Source organism: Nematolebias whitei, chromosome 21 (genome assembly GCF_014905685.2).
Source record: "Nematolebias whitei isolate Nwh7 chromosome 21, NemWhi1, whole genome shotgun sequence".
Classification (NCBI taxonomy): Eukaryota; Metazoa; Chordata; class Actinopteri; order Cyprinodontiformes; family Rivulidae; genus Nematolebias; species Nematolebias whitei.
The window spans coordinates 1,306,685-1,321,543 of NC_056518.1; the positions used below are offsets into that span (position 1 = coordinate 1,306,685).

A 14,859-nucleotide genomic window follows, 5' to 3' on the forward strand; every position below is an offset into this window, starting at 1 on the left:
CAGACCACATTCTGCAGCAATCACAACATCATGGCTACGTAGGAGAAGGATCCGGGTACTGAAATGGCCAGCCTGCAGTCCAGATCTTTCACCTATAGAGAATATTTGGCGCATCATAAAGAGGAAGGTGCGACAAAGAAGGCACAAGACGATTGAACAGTTAGAGGCCTGTATTAGACATGAATGGGAGAGCATTCCTATTTCTAAACTTGAGAAACTGGTCTCCTCTGTCCCCAGACGTCTGTTGAGTGTTGTAAGAGAAGGGGGGATGTCACACAGTGGTAAAAATGGACTTGTCCCAACTTTTTTGGGATTTGTTGACGCCATGAAATTTGGAAACAACAGATTTTTCCCTTAAAATGATACATTCTCTCAGTTTAAACTTTTGATCTGTGATTTGTGTTCTATTCTGAATAAAATATTAGATGTTGGCACCTCCACATCATTGCATTCAGTTTTTATTCACAATTTGTTTAGTGTTCCAACTTTTTTGGAATTCGGTTTCTATTTACAGTCGCGGCGGAGAGTTGGGGGGGTGAAATTTTTACTTCGTCCTGGGGGGGGGGGGGGGGCATATCCAAAAATAATTGAGAAGCACTGCCTTAAGTGAAGAGGCTCTCTGCAGAAAAACAGGAAGACAGACCTAGTAGCAGTCAAAGATAATTTTAGTAATGACAGTGACGTTGAACATGTGATCTGATGTTGTAGAATAGTCCGTATCCAGGACTGTTGCTATGCAGAAATTACCCAATATGTAGACAAATGTATAAAAAGGCTCAGCATTAACGATCGGGGCTGAAGCACTTGCAGAGTTTTAAAGGACAGTTCATTGACGCATTCAGAAAAAATTAAATAATTCTAAATCGCTTATATCGCTTATATACACCAGTAAATTGTTAGGACTCTTGACAACATTTTGAGTTATGGGGATTTACATGTTATATTAAATTTGGCATTTCTAAAGTCTTAATACATTTGAGGACAGTTTCCCCATTTTTGCTGCATTATGGGATTTTGAAGTTGCCTTTGTATTTTTTTTTATTATTATTTTCCTCCCTTTTGTTTAATCGAGTTTTTAAACACAATTTAAATTTTGACTGTTTTTATTTTTCCAACTAAACTTTATTTTTGATTTGATTTGATTTTTTTCCAACTAAACTTAATTTTTGATATTTCACTCCGGAGGATTCTGGGAACACGTGGTAAACTCTTGATTCCGGCTGACGGCTCATCAAATCCAGTAACGATCTTGGGTGTTCTCTGGGGTCTCGGAGCAACAAAAGTCTCCCCCTGAACCTAATCACCTTACCTTACTTTTGTTCAACAGAGTGAGGATTAATATATTTCTATTTTTCCTCAACGGAGCTTATGGATTATTTTTTTTTTTTTAAATTTTTTAATTTTTCATATATATATTTTTTTTCCCCTTGTCCTGTCCGGCATTGTGACACTTAGATTTATTGTCTTAGTGTCAAAGTGATGCCCAACAGATTTACTTTCACAAGCAGAGCATTATGGCTGACCTTAATGTTCCACTTGATATATAAATTAAATTTTATTAGAATATGCTTTGGGTTTGTTCCAGATGTAATGGACACGGGGACGGAAAACAAAGAAGATAACAAAGCAGAAAAATGAGAGAAGAGTTAAAACGTAAAGAAGGAGATAGGAATAGAGGAGAGAGAGAGGGATAAAGAGAACACAAATCAACATCATTGAAGTCTGCCTCTAGACCTGCGGAAAGAAAAAAAAACCGACAAAACCGAGAAACCACAACAACAAACAACTTATATAATGATACTTATAACATCATTAGAAAGTATTTTATACAGTACATGGTAATACAATATATATTTGATGGCCACCACAACCCAACTGAGTGTGTATCTGATAAACACCTGGATCTAAACACCTGTGTGAGCATGCTTATCACTATAATGTTTCTCCATAAAAATGTTCAATAGTGGATGTGGGGACCCATAAACCCGTCCCCACAGGACACGAAGGTAACATAGGGAAGACTGGAACCACAGACACACAACGGCCCCCAAGCCTGGAACACCGGTAGTCCCCCAACAGGGACACCCGCACCCGCCAGAGAGAGAAGCAAAGGGAAGCCCCGGGCGATCCCCAGCAACCATAATGCAGAAACCCCCCAGGAGTCCCGAGGTCATACCACCCCCCAACAGAGGCCCGACAGAGCCAGGGCCCCCAGGCCCCCGCAGGTAGCCACCAAGGCGGGCCCGCACACACCCCACCACCCAGCCCCACCCAAAATCCAACCTGAGACAAACAGGTACACAGAGACAGCCCAACAGAGCCTCTGTCGGGCCGTCCATGCACCCCACCTGCCCGACAGTGACCGCAAGCCGTCCCCAGGTCAGGGGCCAGCGCAGCAGGGAGCAGCAGCAGAGGAAGGCCGGCCCAGCGCACCAATGCATCCCTAAAGCCCCACACCATAGGCCCGGAGAAGCCCCTGCATGCCACCCATGCACCCACCCCCCCACACACAGCACCATGAATGTCACAGCAGGCCGACCAGCCATCACTCCGTCAAAGTGAAGCCACGCCCCCGGCCGCCGCCATGCACTACCAACAACTATATAACAACATGCATCAACATCTTATTTGAGTGGGGGGAGAGAGGAGTTGGGTCTTCCAGTTTTCCTTAAACCCTCATTCTCCGTCTGACATTTGGGGGCGGGGGGGGGTGGCTTCACTTTGACGGAGTGATGGCTGGTCGGCCTGCTGTGACATTCATGGTGCTGTGTGGGGGGGGGGGGGGTAGGCTGCCTGGTTGGGGTCTGGGCTGTGGGTGGGTATTGAGCCTTTGGGGGCGATTGGGGGTGGGGCTGGTGCTCCGGTTCTCCCTGGATTGTTTGGACCCCTTGATTGGGGTTCCTGGTTCCGATGGCCGGCCCTTTGACTGGGGTGGCTGCCGGGTTCTGGCGGGAGGTCGGCTGTGGTTGTGTGTTCGTCGTTGGATTTATAATTTTCAGTTTTTGCTCATTGAAGCTTTACGGATTTATGATTCTTTGGTTCAGCTCATTGGAGCAAAGTAATTACAACACAATTGGACTGTTTTGCCTCTTGGACATCAACCAGCAATCAACAGTAACGCCTTTCAAGTAACAAGTGGACTTTTGCCTACTGACTTTGCTGTGTAATCGAATAATCACTATGGATTTCTGCTATAACGCTGTTCCCCTGCAAATCATTAATTAAAGCAAAGCATCTTCTTTCTTCTTCTTTTGGCTACTACGTGTGCTAGGGGTCGCCACAGCGAACTAAGTCGCACAAAGACTTGGCAGTTATTTTTTCGCTGGATGCCCTTCCTGATGCAACCACAAACCACCGAACTACAGCCCCACCACAGCCCTCTGTGTGGAGCAGAGAGCTGCTATCTAGGACACTCGGAGGAGCATATGGTGTGGGTTAAGGGCCTTGCTCATGGACCCAGAGTGGGACGAATGAGGGTAGGGGCAGGTGTGGGTGCTTCACCTACCCCACCCTCATTTTTGATGTTGTCGGTACCGGGGCTTGAACCGGCGATCTTCCGATCACAGGCCCACCTTCTCTAACCTCTGTACCACCACTCCCCCATAAATAAAGCAAAGCATAAAACATAAAATTCTGGACTATCATTTCACCACTTCGTGTTCATGGATATAAGAAGCTTGGTTCAATATTATAAATAAAGACGGAGGTTTGTAAAGGTTTTCTCAGCTTTGAATATTTAAACAACATCCTGGAATCTTATTCCTAGATTCTAAAAAGAACCAGATCAGTTAGGATAGCCATTGTACAACGGAGATGGGCGGCCGGGAATGTGAGTTTCCCTGTGGATGCCGATCCAACCCTGGCTGCTAGGTTGGGCGAGTCATGGGGTGAGATAAGGGTGTGACTCACAGATGGAGGTCGTTAACAAATCTAGGTGAGTCACCTTCAACACAGCTGTCACACTCCTGAACTCTGCCCCCTGATATCTGAACAACGGTCTGTATTCTCATACACACAACAACACAAGGACTGTAACGCCACCACCTGCACTTTCATCCGTTAGCCCACTACTGAACAAACTGTACACATAATCTAAAATCTACTGTTCATAAGTACTCGCATACTTATATATATATATATATATATATATATATATATATATATTTTTTTTTTAATATAGTTTTATACCCCTTCATATTATAACCTGTTAGTGTGATGAGTCCCTTCCTCTACTCGTCCATAGTCTGTACACTCCCAACCTGTATATATTTATACCTATAGCATATTCAAAGCAACTTACTGTATATTGTACTATATATATCTACCAATCTTTTTTTTTTTTTTTTTTTTTGCTAAGCACTTCTGGATAGATGCAAACTGCATTTCGTTGCGTTGTACCTGTGACATGTGCAATGACAATAAAGTTGAATTCTATTCTATTCTATTCTATTAGTTTCTTTAGAATTATTTGTTCAATTCACCTGTGGCTTTACGGCAGTCGTAGCATTTCTGGCTGCTTTTATAAGCTAGCAGTTGGGGAACCCCTGGTGGCGTTTTCTGCTCGATCAGGTTCCCTGGTCCATTTGCTCATCAACTCCAGCGTCAAGAGTGGTGTTTCCTGCTCGACCTGACGCTTCTTGTCCTGTGAGCTGCAAGATGCTGTACGTGCAGTGCTGCAGAGCCTGTTTGGCCCCTTTCCGTTGGAGGATGGACATGATCTGTGCCCCCCTTGTTTGGGGTTAGATCATCTGAGGGAGGCCTTGACGGAAGCGGCCTACCCCAACTGTTCCGTTCTGCCCTTGTCCATGCGTGCAGCTCGTTTGGCTGGTTCTGAGATTGCGAGGCAGCCTGTAAAGCGTGTGGCCCCAGAGGCCTTGGGGCCTCCATGAAAGAGGACCAAGAAAAGCTCCAGGGGCTCAGAGGGACTATCTGGGCAGGTGGCCCATCTCACCTCTTAGCTGGAATAGATGAAGGCGCTGCTTGAGTCCCTGAGGGAATGGGGCAACGCTGGTCTGATTGGGGACCGTGACCTGGGACAAAACATAGGCTCAGGGGCCTCTGCTTTTGAAGAGGAGGCTATCTCCCTGGCAGCATCCGGAACTGATTTTCAAGAGCATTTTGAGTCTGGCTCGTGTGTGTCGACTGACAGCTCGCACACCTCTCCCTGCTCTCAGCCAGAGGAGGACGGTTCCATAGTGGGTGCTTTGAGAACTGGTCTTGCTCGTTTGCACCTGGATGTTCCACAGAGCCAACCCGCTGCTTCCAGCACCTTTTTAAACGTCTTTTTGCTATTTTGTCCTTTATGGTCCCCCCTTCGGCTAAATACATAAAGGAGATACATGCCTGCTGGATGAATACTAAGGCTTTCTCACTACCAACCGCAGATGGCAGGGCCCTGGCGGCCATGCAGGGTGCGTCCAAGTTTGGTTTGGGCCATATGCCTTCTGTCGAACCTGCCATCGCATCCCTCATTGTGGCTTCGGATGAGGCTTTGAGGGCTAATGCCAGGTGCCCCGTTCTCAGTTCCGGGTCACAGATGACTTGCTCTGTAGAGCTTATGACTCGGGGTCTCGATTGGGGCGACTGGGTAACTCGCTGTCACATTTGTTACTGGGTCTCTCGACCTCCTTGGAGGGCTTAGCGGTCTATGTGCCTACTCAAGGCCTGATGGACGCTTACCTTCATGCCTTTGTTCTTTTTTCAAGGGAGATTGGCCGTGTGTTATCTACCCTCGTCCAGGCACGTCGCCAGGTTTGGCTGGCGCAGTCTCCCCTGACTGAACCCTGTAGAAGGACCCTGATGAGTCTTCCTGTGGTGGGAGCTGTTTGGTTCTGCTGCACTTACGGCCTTGGAATGTTCAGCCCAGGCCACCCGTACCAGACAGCAATTGTCTGGCCTTCATTGCAGATGCTCTCAGCATCCTGCTAAAGATGCCTCTGCGTCCTCCTTACGCACTTATCTAGCCTCACCTACACCCTCTGTGGGGCAGCTGTGACCTGCTGCAGGGCCTGCTCATAGCCAATGGGCTCTGCACAGAGGTCGGGCTCCCGTCTCTCTTCAACACGGGCAGCTCTCCCGGCATCCCTCCCGTCCTCTTGGGACTACATGCTACAGTTCTGCTCTTCCATTCCTGGTTAGTCAGAATGACGGTCATTCGTGACTAGGTGAAAGCTCAGGCACTGAACCATGAAAAAGACGCCTTGTTGGCCAAGGCTGCTATAGTCCTGGTGACCCCTGCGGGATCCAGGGGGGCTTTTACTCAAATTATTTTTTAGTCCCAAAAAAGACTGGTGGACTATGGCCAATTTTGGACCTGAGAGGTCTGAATGCATTTTTAAAAACTATTCCTTTCCACATGTTTAGCATCAGAGATGCACTCCAGGCAGTCTCTCCAGGTGACTGGTTCCCCTTGGTCGACTTGAAGGATGCATACTTTCATGTATCGATTGCGCAGCACTTTTAGCAGTTTCTCTGCTTTGCATTTCAGGGCAAGCATTTTCAATTCAGAGTTCTTCCATTCGGTCTTTCTCTGTCTCCCCATGTGTTCACCCGGTGTGTGACAGCAGCCCTGTATCCTCTGCAGGTCAAGAGGTTGAAGATCCTGCCCTACTTGTACGATTGGCTGATCTGTGCGCCAGCATAAGCTCAGGTAGCTTCAGACACACAGATGGTGCTCGATCACATAGAACTATTGGGTCTTTGTGTGAACTGGCAGAAGAGCAACCTAATTCCCTCTCAGGAGGTCATGTTCCTGGGAACTACGATAAACTCCCTCACCATGGTGGCTTGCCCGTCACCACAGCGTGTCGGCGGGATTCTGCAGAAGCTGCCCACCTTCCTGCCCGGCTGTGCACCCCCCTTCATTGCATACCTTTGCCTGTTGGGCAAGCTGACTGCTGCCTCCATGGTGGTACCTCTGGGGCTGTTGTATCTGCACCCTCTACAGATGTGGCTCAACAGCCTGCGGCTGGATCCGACTCGTGCAGTGCACCGACGCAGGAGGTTGCTGGTGTCCCCTCAATGCCTCGTGTCACTGGTGTCCACTCAATGCCTCGTGTCACTGGTGTCCACTCAATGCCTCGTGTCACTGGCTCAGTGGCGAAATGCAGTATTTATGGTGAAGGGGGTCCCACTGGGCTCTCTGCCGTCTCGGAGGGAGGTTGTTTGTATCGATTCATCCACCACAGGTTGGGAGCATCCTGGCAGTGACAGATTGCCCAAGGAACGTGGTCTCTACAACAAAAGGCGAGGTACATCAATGCCTTTGAGCTGGACACTGTGCAGCTGGCACTGAAATGCTTCCTACCGGGCCTGCGCAGGAAGCATGTCCTAGTGCAGTCTAACAATACTTCTGTGGTTTTTCATGTCAACCATCAATGGGGAACACGGTCACTGACATTGCTGCTGCTGAACCAGAAGCTCTTACTTTTGGCAGCCCCCCTCTTTGCCAGCCTGAGGGCAGCCCACATTCCAGGAGTGCAGAATGGGCTGGCCGATTTTTTGTCTCGGGGATGCCCACCACCTGGGGAGTGGAGGCTCCATCCGGAGGTTGTGAGCGTAATTTGAGAGAGGTACGGCAAGGCAGCTGTGGACCTGTTTGTATCTCAAGAGACGACACACTGCCCGCTTTGGTTCTCTCTGGCAGGCAGTGCTAGTCCCCTGGGTCAGGACGCACTGGCACACGACTGGCCCAGGGTGCTGCTGAATGCTTTTCCGTCGCTTCCCCTGAAAGGCCCAACACTCCTGACAGTCCTTCAAAAGGGGCATCAAGTCCTCCTAGTGGCTCCCCTCTGGCCTGGGAGGACTTGGTTTCCACTGCTGCACAGGCTCTGTTGCAACTCTCCAATGCCTCTACCCCACAGGAAGGACCACCTGTCACAGTTGGGGGGTCAGATCCTGCACCCCGATCCCAGTCGCCTCTGGGCTTGGCTGCTACAGGGCCCGGCATTACCTTCTCAGAGTATGATGCGGAGGTCACACATACAATGAATAATGCCAGGGCCCTTTCCAAACGACTGGTGTACACACATAAGTGGAAGGTTTTCAGCAACTGGTGTCATGCCAGACACGAGGACCCTGTACTAGGGCATTAACAGAGTACTCGAGTAATCTACACATCGATTGCTAGGACATCTATCGATGTTAAAAATGTAAAGTCGGGTATCCGTAGTGACGTCATATTATGTGACCACCGTATGACCGTAGGGGGCGGTGTTGCACTGTTGCAGGTCACAGAGTTTGGTGTAACACCGGGTCCAATCCACCAGAACCAGTTTCGGTTTAAGTTTCGTTTTTGACGTGCTGCGTTTCTTCACGTTTGCAGTTTAATAATAATAATAACTAATGGTTTAGTTTTTCCTGTGACTTATTTGCAGTATGATAAATGGTAGGAGCATAATATACGCTCCCAATGTTTTGTTGGTCTTTTTTTTTTTTTTTTGTAAATAATTACCGTTTTTTGCGGTTTTATTTATTTATTTATTTTTGTATCTTGAGATCTATGACGTCATCAAATACTCGAGTTTTACTCGGGTTTTATTATGTTAATGTCGAGTTTAAAAATTATATACTCGTTCAACCCCTACCCTGTACACTGTCCTCTTTCTGGTATTCTTACTGTCCTTCAGGCACTACTTTCTCAGGGCCAGTCTCCATCCTCCCTGAAAGTTTATGTTGCTGCCATCTCTTGCTGGCATACGGTGGTGGGTAGGGAGACAGTAGGTCGTAAGAAGAATATGTCCTTGTTTCTGAGAGGCACCTAACGTCTGCCTCCCTCCCCCCCACACACACACACACGCCTCGTCGTGTCGTGCCTGTGTGGGACCTCTCTCTGGTCCTTGCTGCCCTGCAGTCTGCTCCGTTTGAGCCCTTGGCGGACGTAAGCCTTTTTATGCTTGTCTAAGGCCCTATTTACACAGACACAATGGGGGGAAATGTTTTTTTTTTCGTATGTTAGAGGAAAAGATCCACGTTGACACGGTTGGATTGTGTGTTTACATGTATCCGGAGGAATTGCCCCTCGCCACACTGAATCCGCTGTAGTTACCATGCCGTGTCATTAGATGGCGCTGTGAATTTTGTACATCCATGTAATGCGCATGCGTGCTACCTCGGAAAGCTCCTTTCCTGTTGGCTAAAAGCTCAGCTAACAACAACTTAACAAGTTAAAGCTGGATTTTGGATAAGAGTCAACAGATTTGACGCCAAGCGGGACCGCTTCGTCTAACAGCTCCACACCGGTCGCTGAGTAGACCAGAACCGAGTCGACAATGTTGAACTTTACTCCGAGATAATCAGTAGCTGATTTACTGTAGGTAAATCCATTAATCCATCCATCCATCCATCCATTTTCTTCTGCTTATCCGGGGTCGGGTCATGGGGGTAGCAGCCTAAGTAGGGAGGCCCAGACTTCCCTCTCCCCAGCCACTTGGGCCAGCTCTTCCAGGGGAATCCCGAGGCGTTCCCAGGCCAGCCGAGAAACATAGTCCCTCCAGCGTGTCCTGGGTCTTCCTCTGGGCCTCCTTCCGGTGGGACATGTCCGGAACACCTCACCAGGGAGGCATCCTAAACAGATGCCTAAGCCACCTCAAATGGCTCCTCTCGATGTGGAGAAGCAGCGGCTCTACTCTGAGTCCCTCCCGGATGATTAAGCTTCTCACCCTATCTCTAAGGGAGAGCACAGACACCCTGCGGAGAAAACTATTTTTGGCCGCTTGTATCCGAGATCTCATTCTTTCGGTCACAACCCAAAGCTCGTGATCATAGATGAGGGTAGGAACGTAGATCGATCGGTAACTGAGAGCTTCGCCTTTTGACCCACCTCTCACTTCATCACGACAGACCTGTACAGCGCCTGCTTCACTGCAGATGCTGCATCTATCCGCCTATTGATCTCACGCTCCATTTTTCCCGGATTCGTGAACAAGACCCCAAGATACTTGAACTCCTCCACTTGGGGCAGGACCTCCTCCCTGACCCGGAGAGGGCACTCTACCCTTTTCCGGCTCAAGACCATGGCCTCGGATTTGGAGGAACTGATCTTCATACCGGTCGCGTCGCATTCGGCTGCGAACCGCTCCAGCGAAAGCTGTAGATCACGATCTGATGAAGCCAATAAGACCACATCATCTGCAAAAAGCAGAGACGCAATCCTAAGGCCACCAAAACGGATCCCCTCAACACCTTGGCTGCGCCTAGAAATTCTGTCCATAAAAGTTATGAACAGAATCGGTGACAGGGCAACATTGGCGGAGTCCAACTCTCACAGGGAACAAGCCCGACTTACTGCCGGCGATGCGGACCAGGTTCTGACACCGGTCATACAGGGACCTAACAGCCCGTATCAAAGGGCTCGGTACCCCATACTCCCAGAGTACCCCCCACAGGGTTCCCCGAGGGACGTGGTCGAATGCCTTCTCCAAGTCCACAAAGCACATGTAGACCAGTTGGGCAAACTCCCACGCACCCTCCAGGACCTTGCTGAGAGTGTAGAGCTGGTCCAGTGTTCCACGGCCAGGACGAAAACCGCACTGCTCCTCCTAAATCTGAGTTTCGACTATCCGACGGACCCTCCCTGTAGTTGGAACACACTCTACAGTCCCCCTTTTTGAATAGGGGGACCACCACCCCGGTCTGCCAATCCAGGGGAACTTCCCCCGATGTCCACGCAATATTGCAGAGTCGCGTAAGCCAACACAACCCTACAACATCCAGAGCCTTAAGGAACTCCGGGCGAATCTCATCCACCCCTGGGGCCCTGCCACCGAGGAGCTTTTTAACTACCTAGGTGACCTCAGCACCAGAGATTGGAGGGCCCGACCGAGAGTCCCCAGGCTCCGCTTCCTCAATGGAAGACGTGCCGGTGGGATTGAGGAGGTCTTCAAAGTATTCAGCCCACCAACCCACAACATCCTGAGTTGAGGTCAGCAACACACCACTCCCACTATAAACAGTGTTGGTGGCGTACCGCTTTCCCCCCCGAGACGCCGGATGGTGGACCAAAATCGCCTCGAAGCCGTGCGGAAGTCATTCTCCATGGCCTCTCCGAACTCCTCCCATGCCCGAGTTTTTGCCTCATCAACAACCAGAGCTGCATGTCGCTTCGACTGCCAGCACCCATCAGCTGCTTCCGGGGTCCCACAGGCCAAAAAGGCCCGATAGGACTCCTCCTTCAGCCTGACAGCATCCCTCACCGACGGTGTCCACCATCAGGTTCGAGGATTGCCTCCGCAACGGGCACCGACAACCTTGCGGCCGCAGCTCCGGTATGCCACCTCGACAATAGAGGCACGAAACATGGTCCACTCAGACTCAATGTCCCCCACCTCTCCCAGAACATGTTTAAAGTTCTCCCAGATGTGGGAGTTAAAACTCCGTCTCACAGGTGACTGCCAGACGTTCCCAGCAAACCCTCACAATACGTTTGGGTCTGCCAGGTCTGACTGGCATCCTCCCCCACCGTCGGAGCCAACTCACCACCAGGTAGTGATCAGTGGACAGCTCCCTCCGCCCCTCTCTTCACCCGAGTGTCCATGACATGTGGCCGCAGATCAGATGAGACGATGACAAAGTCGATCATCGAACTGCGGCCTAGGGTGTCCTGGTGCCAAGAGCACATATGGACACCCTTATGCTTGAACAAGGTGTTCATTATTGACAATCCATGACGAGCACAGAAGTCCAACAACAGAACACCACTCTGGTTCAGATCAGGGGGGCTGTTCCTCCCAACCACATCCCTCCAGGTCTCACTGTCATGCCGCACATGAGCATTGAAGTCCCCTAGCAGAACAAGGGAGTCCCCAGGAGGTGCACTTTCCAGTACCCCCTCCAAGGATCCCAAAAAGGGTGGATAATCTGAACTGCCGTTTGGTGCATAAGCACAAACGACAGTCAGAACCCGTCCCCCCACACATAGGCGGAGGGAGACCACCCTCTCATTCACCGGGGTGAACCCCAACACACAGGCACCAAGTTGGGGGGCAATAAGTATGCCCACTCCTGTTCGGCACCTCTCACCAGGGGCAACTCCATAGTGGAAGAGTGTCCAGCCCCTCTCAAGGAAACTGGTTCCAGAGGCAGAGCCATGCATAGAGGTGAGTCTGACTATTTCTAGCCGGAACCTCTCAGCCTCACACACCAGCTCAGGCTCCTTCCCCACCAGTGAGGTGACATTTCACCTCCCAATAGCCAGCTTCTGTAGCCGAGGATCAGACCGCCAGGGTCCCCGCCCTCGGCCACCACCCATCCCATATTGAACCTGACCCCTTTGGCCCCTCCCACAGGTGGTGAGCCCATGGGAAGGGGGACCCACGTCTCCTCTTCGGGCTGTGCCCGGCCGAGCTCCATGGGTAAAAGCCCGGCCACCAGGCGCTCGCCCGCGTGCCCCACCTCCAGGCCTGGCTCCAGAGTGGGGCCCCGGTGACCCACGTCCGGGCAAGGGAACATTAAGTCCATTTGTTTTTCTCATCATCGGGGTCTTTGGGCTGCACTTTGTCTGGTCCCTCACCTAGGACCTGTCTGCCATGGGTTACCCTACTAGTGGCGTAAAGCCCCTGACAGCATAGCTCCTAGGATCATTGGGACACTCAAACCCCTCCACCACGGTAATGTAGCAGCCCAAGGAGGGTTAATCAATGTTCTTAATAATGTTTGCTTGTGTTTACTTTGATCACACAACAACCAACAGAGTTTTTCGTCTCAGTAAGGTGGGCATACTTAAATTTAGTTTTTTCTTGTGGGTGTGATTCCTTAGGACTCTGTTGGCGATCGTCATCCAGTGCTTTAAGCACCGCCTCTGGCGGTCATCCGGGTTTCAAAGAACCGTAGTTACAGACGTAACTTTCGTTTTTTATTATTTCAGGTAATTTCTGTCAAAGAAGGTATGATAACTCAAGCCATTAAGTGTAATTAGTTCTTTGACCACATTATTTGGACATAGTAATGGGTTTTTCTTGAATTACAAAAAAAAGTTCTACATGTCATGAAGTTGTATTTACCCAATTCAAAGACCTGATAGAAACCATATGTTTGTCATTCTTCTTGGAATGTAAAATATTAGAATTGAAAATGATGTGAAAACCTTTTTTCGTGACTATTTCTGTTGACCTAAGGGTTGTAAGGGTTGTTCACATACAGTAATCAATATAATTGCAACTCTTGTTGTTTATAATAATTGTAATATGAAAAATATGTTTTTATTATGTTTTTGTTCAGCCTGTAAATGCAATGGCCATGCCAGTATGTGCAATCCCAGCAATGGAAAGTGCTTCTGTACCACCAAGGGCATCAAAGGAGATAGATGTCACCTGTGAGTTTCATATTTTGTCTTTCTCATTTTCATTGTACTCCCACATTTTTTTGCCTTTTCGTCTAAACTTGAACAATTTTTTTTTTTTTGCCATTCATACTTTGCGGTAGATTCTCTGTCATACAGGAAATATTCTTGAACATAATTTTCCCCTTATTCCAAACACATTTGGAGGCTTTAAAACTGTAGAGTTGTGTTTTTTGTGAGCTGAACTCACATGCAAGTCACTCACCCTTTCCTCCCTCCTGAGAGTCATTGTGTTCTTTATTGGCCTGGTCCACATGGAATGCTTTTGTCACATTCAGTGAGTTAAAAATTGAAGTGAAACTCTACAAAGTTATGAACAGGTAAAAGCTATTTTTGTTGTTATAGTTCTAATGTTAAATAATATTTTTAATTTAATGAGCATAGATAAATAAGTATACTAGGAGAACATGTGTTTACAGTCTGAAATCAGTGTGTCGCCATTTTGTCATCAGCTTCTCATATATCTACCATCAGATCTGTATGAGGATCTAAGTACAAAACGAGGCCTCATTCAGTCCTATAAAGTTTGGAATGTCACACACAATCTTCTTTTGGGATGATTTCAGTATGTTTTTTTACTGCTCATCTTCTCACATTCTATTGTCACAGCAATTCTCAGAACTCCATTAAAACCTGAACATTTTACAAATAGCTCAGCTATATGAAAATGAAGCTATTTTTGTTTTGATAGCAAAGGTCTGGTAACTTCCTTCATGTTCACTTTGCCATATTCAATTTCCTTTTATTGTGATGTTGCTTTAGTTGAAAGAAAAAAAGTCACTCATTTATTTTTGCTCTTCCTCTATTTTTGCCCCATTTCTGTTCGTCTACTTTTTACCTGCCTTCTTCAGGTGTGAAGTGGAGAGTCGCTACCAAGGCAACCCCCTGAAAGGAACATGCTACTGTAAGTGCAACTCCAGTTCCTAACTTCATTCTAGGTATGATAGGTGTTCAACACTCTGAAAGCTGACAGTCAGACCTCCACATGGCTTTCACATCAAAGCACTTTAACGACAAACTGCAGCCAGAACAGAAACTGCTTGTTGAAACAAGAAATACAGATTCCAGTGAGAGACTTATGTTTTTGTGGATTTTGTTCTCTCTGTGCTTCTGCAACAATATGAATTGTTTCCACTGAGGTAAATATAAAGGCTTCTTCTGACCTACTTTGTTCTGAATGCAGGTGAAGGTGAATTAGAGGACCTTGAAAATCCCGTCTTATACCTCTTTAAATATTAGTTTGATCCAGACACATCCCGGTATAACAGCCCATACTGCAGGATAAACTTCCTGCTGCAGCTGATCAGCTGTTCTCGTGCAGAGTGAAGAAGTGGGCGTGGCCAAGAGCGCTTGCAGGTGGCAAAGAGCAGTAGAGGCAGGGAGCTGAAATCATGACACTCTGTTCTCTTTTAGATCTTTAGAGTTTAGAAACATTGTTTAGAATATTGCAAGGGTGTGGGAAATGTTTAAAACACCTTTATATATATATATATATATATATATATATATATATATATATATAT

General features: G+C 48.1%; 1 protein-coding gene across 1 annotated transcript in view; it reads left to right on the forward strand.

The window, feature by feature from the left end:
• Positions 1-14,859, forward strand: part of atrn (attractin) — a 280,476-nt gene that overhangs the window by 107,969 nt on the left and 157,648 nt on the right. Inside the window, exons 17-23 of the mRNA XM_037695258.1 lie at positions 6,716-7,002; positions 7,733-7,973; positions 8,628-8,717; positions 8,852-8,878; positions 13,113-13,116; positions 13,216-13,309; positions 14,188-14,240. Coding sequence (XP_037551186.1) covers positions 6,716-7,002; positions 7,733-7,973; positions 8,628-8,717; positions 8,852-8,878; positions 13,113-13,116; positions 13,216-13,309; positions 14,188-14,240 — 796 coding nt within the window. The remainder of the gene's footprint in view (positions 1-6,715; positions 7,003-7,732; positions 7,974-8,627; positions 8,718-8,851; positions 8,879-13,112; positions 13,117-13,215; positions 13,310-14,187; positions 14,241-14,859) is intronic.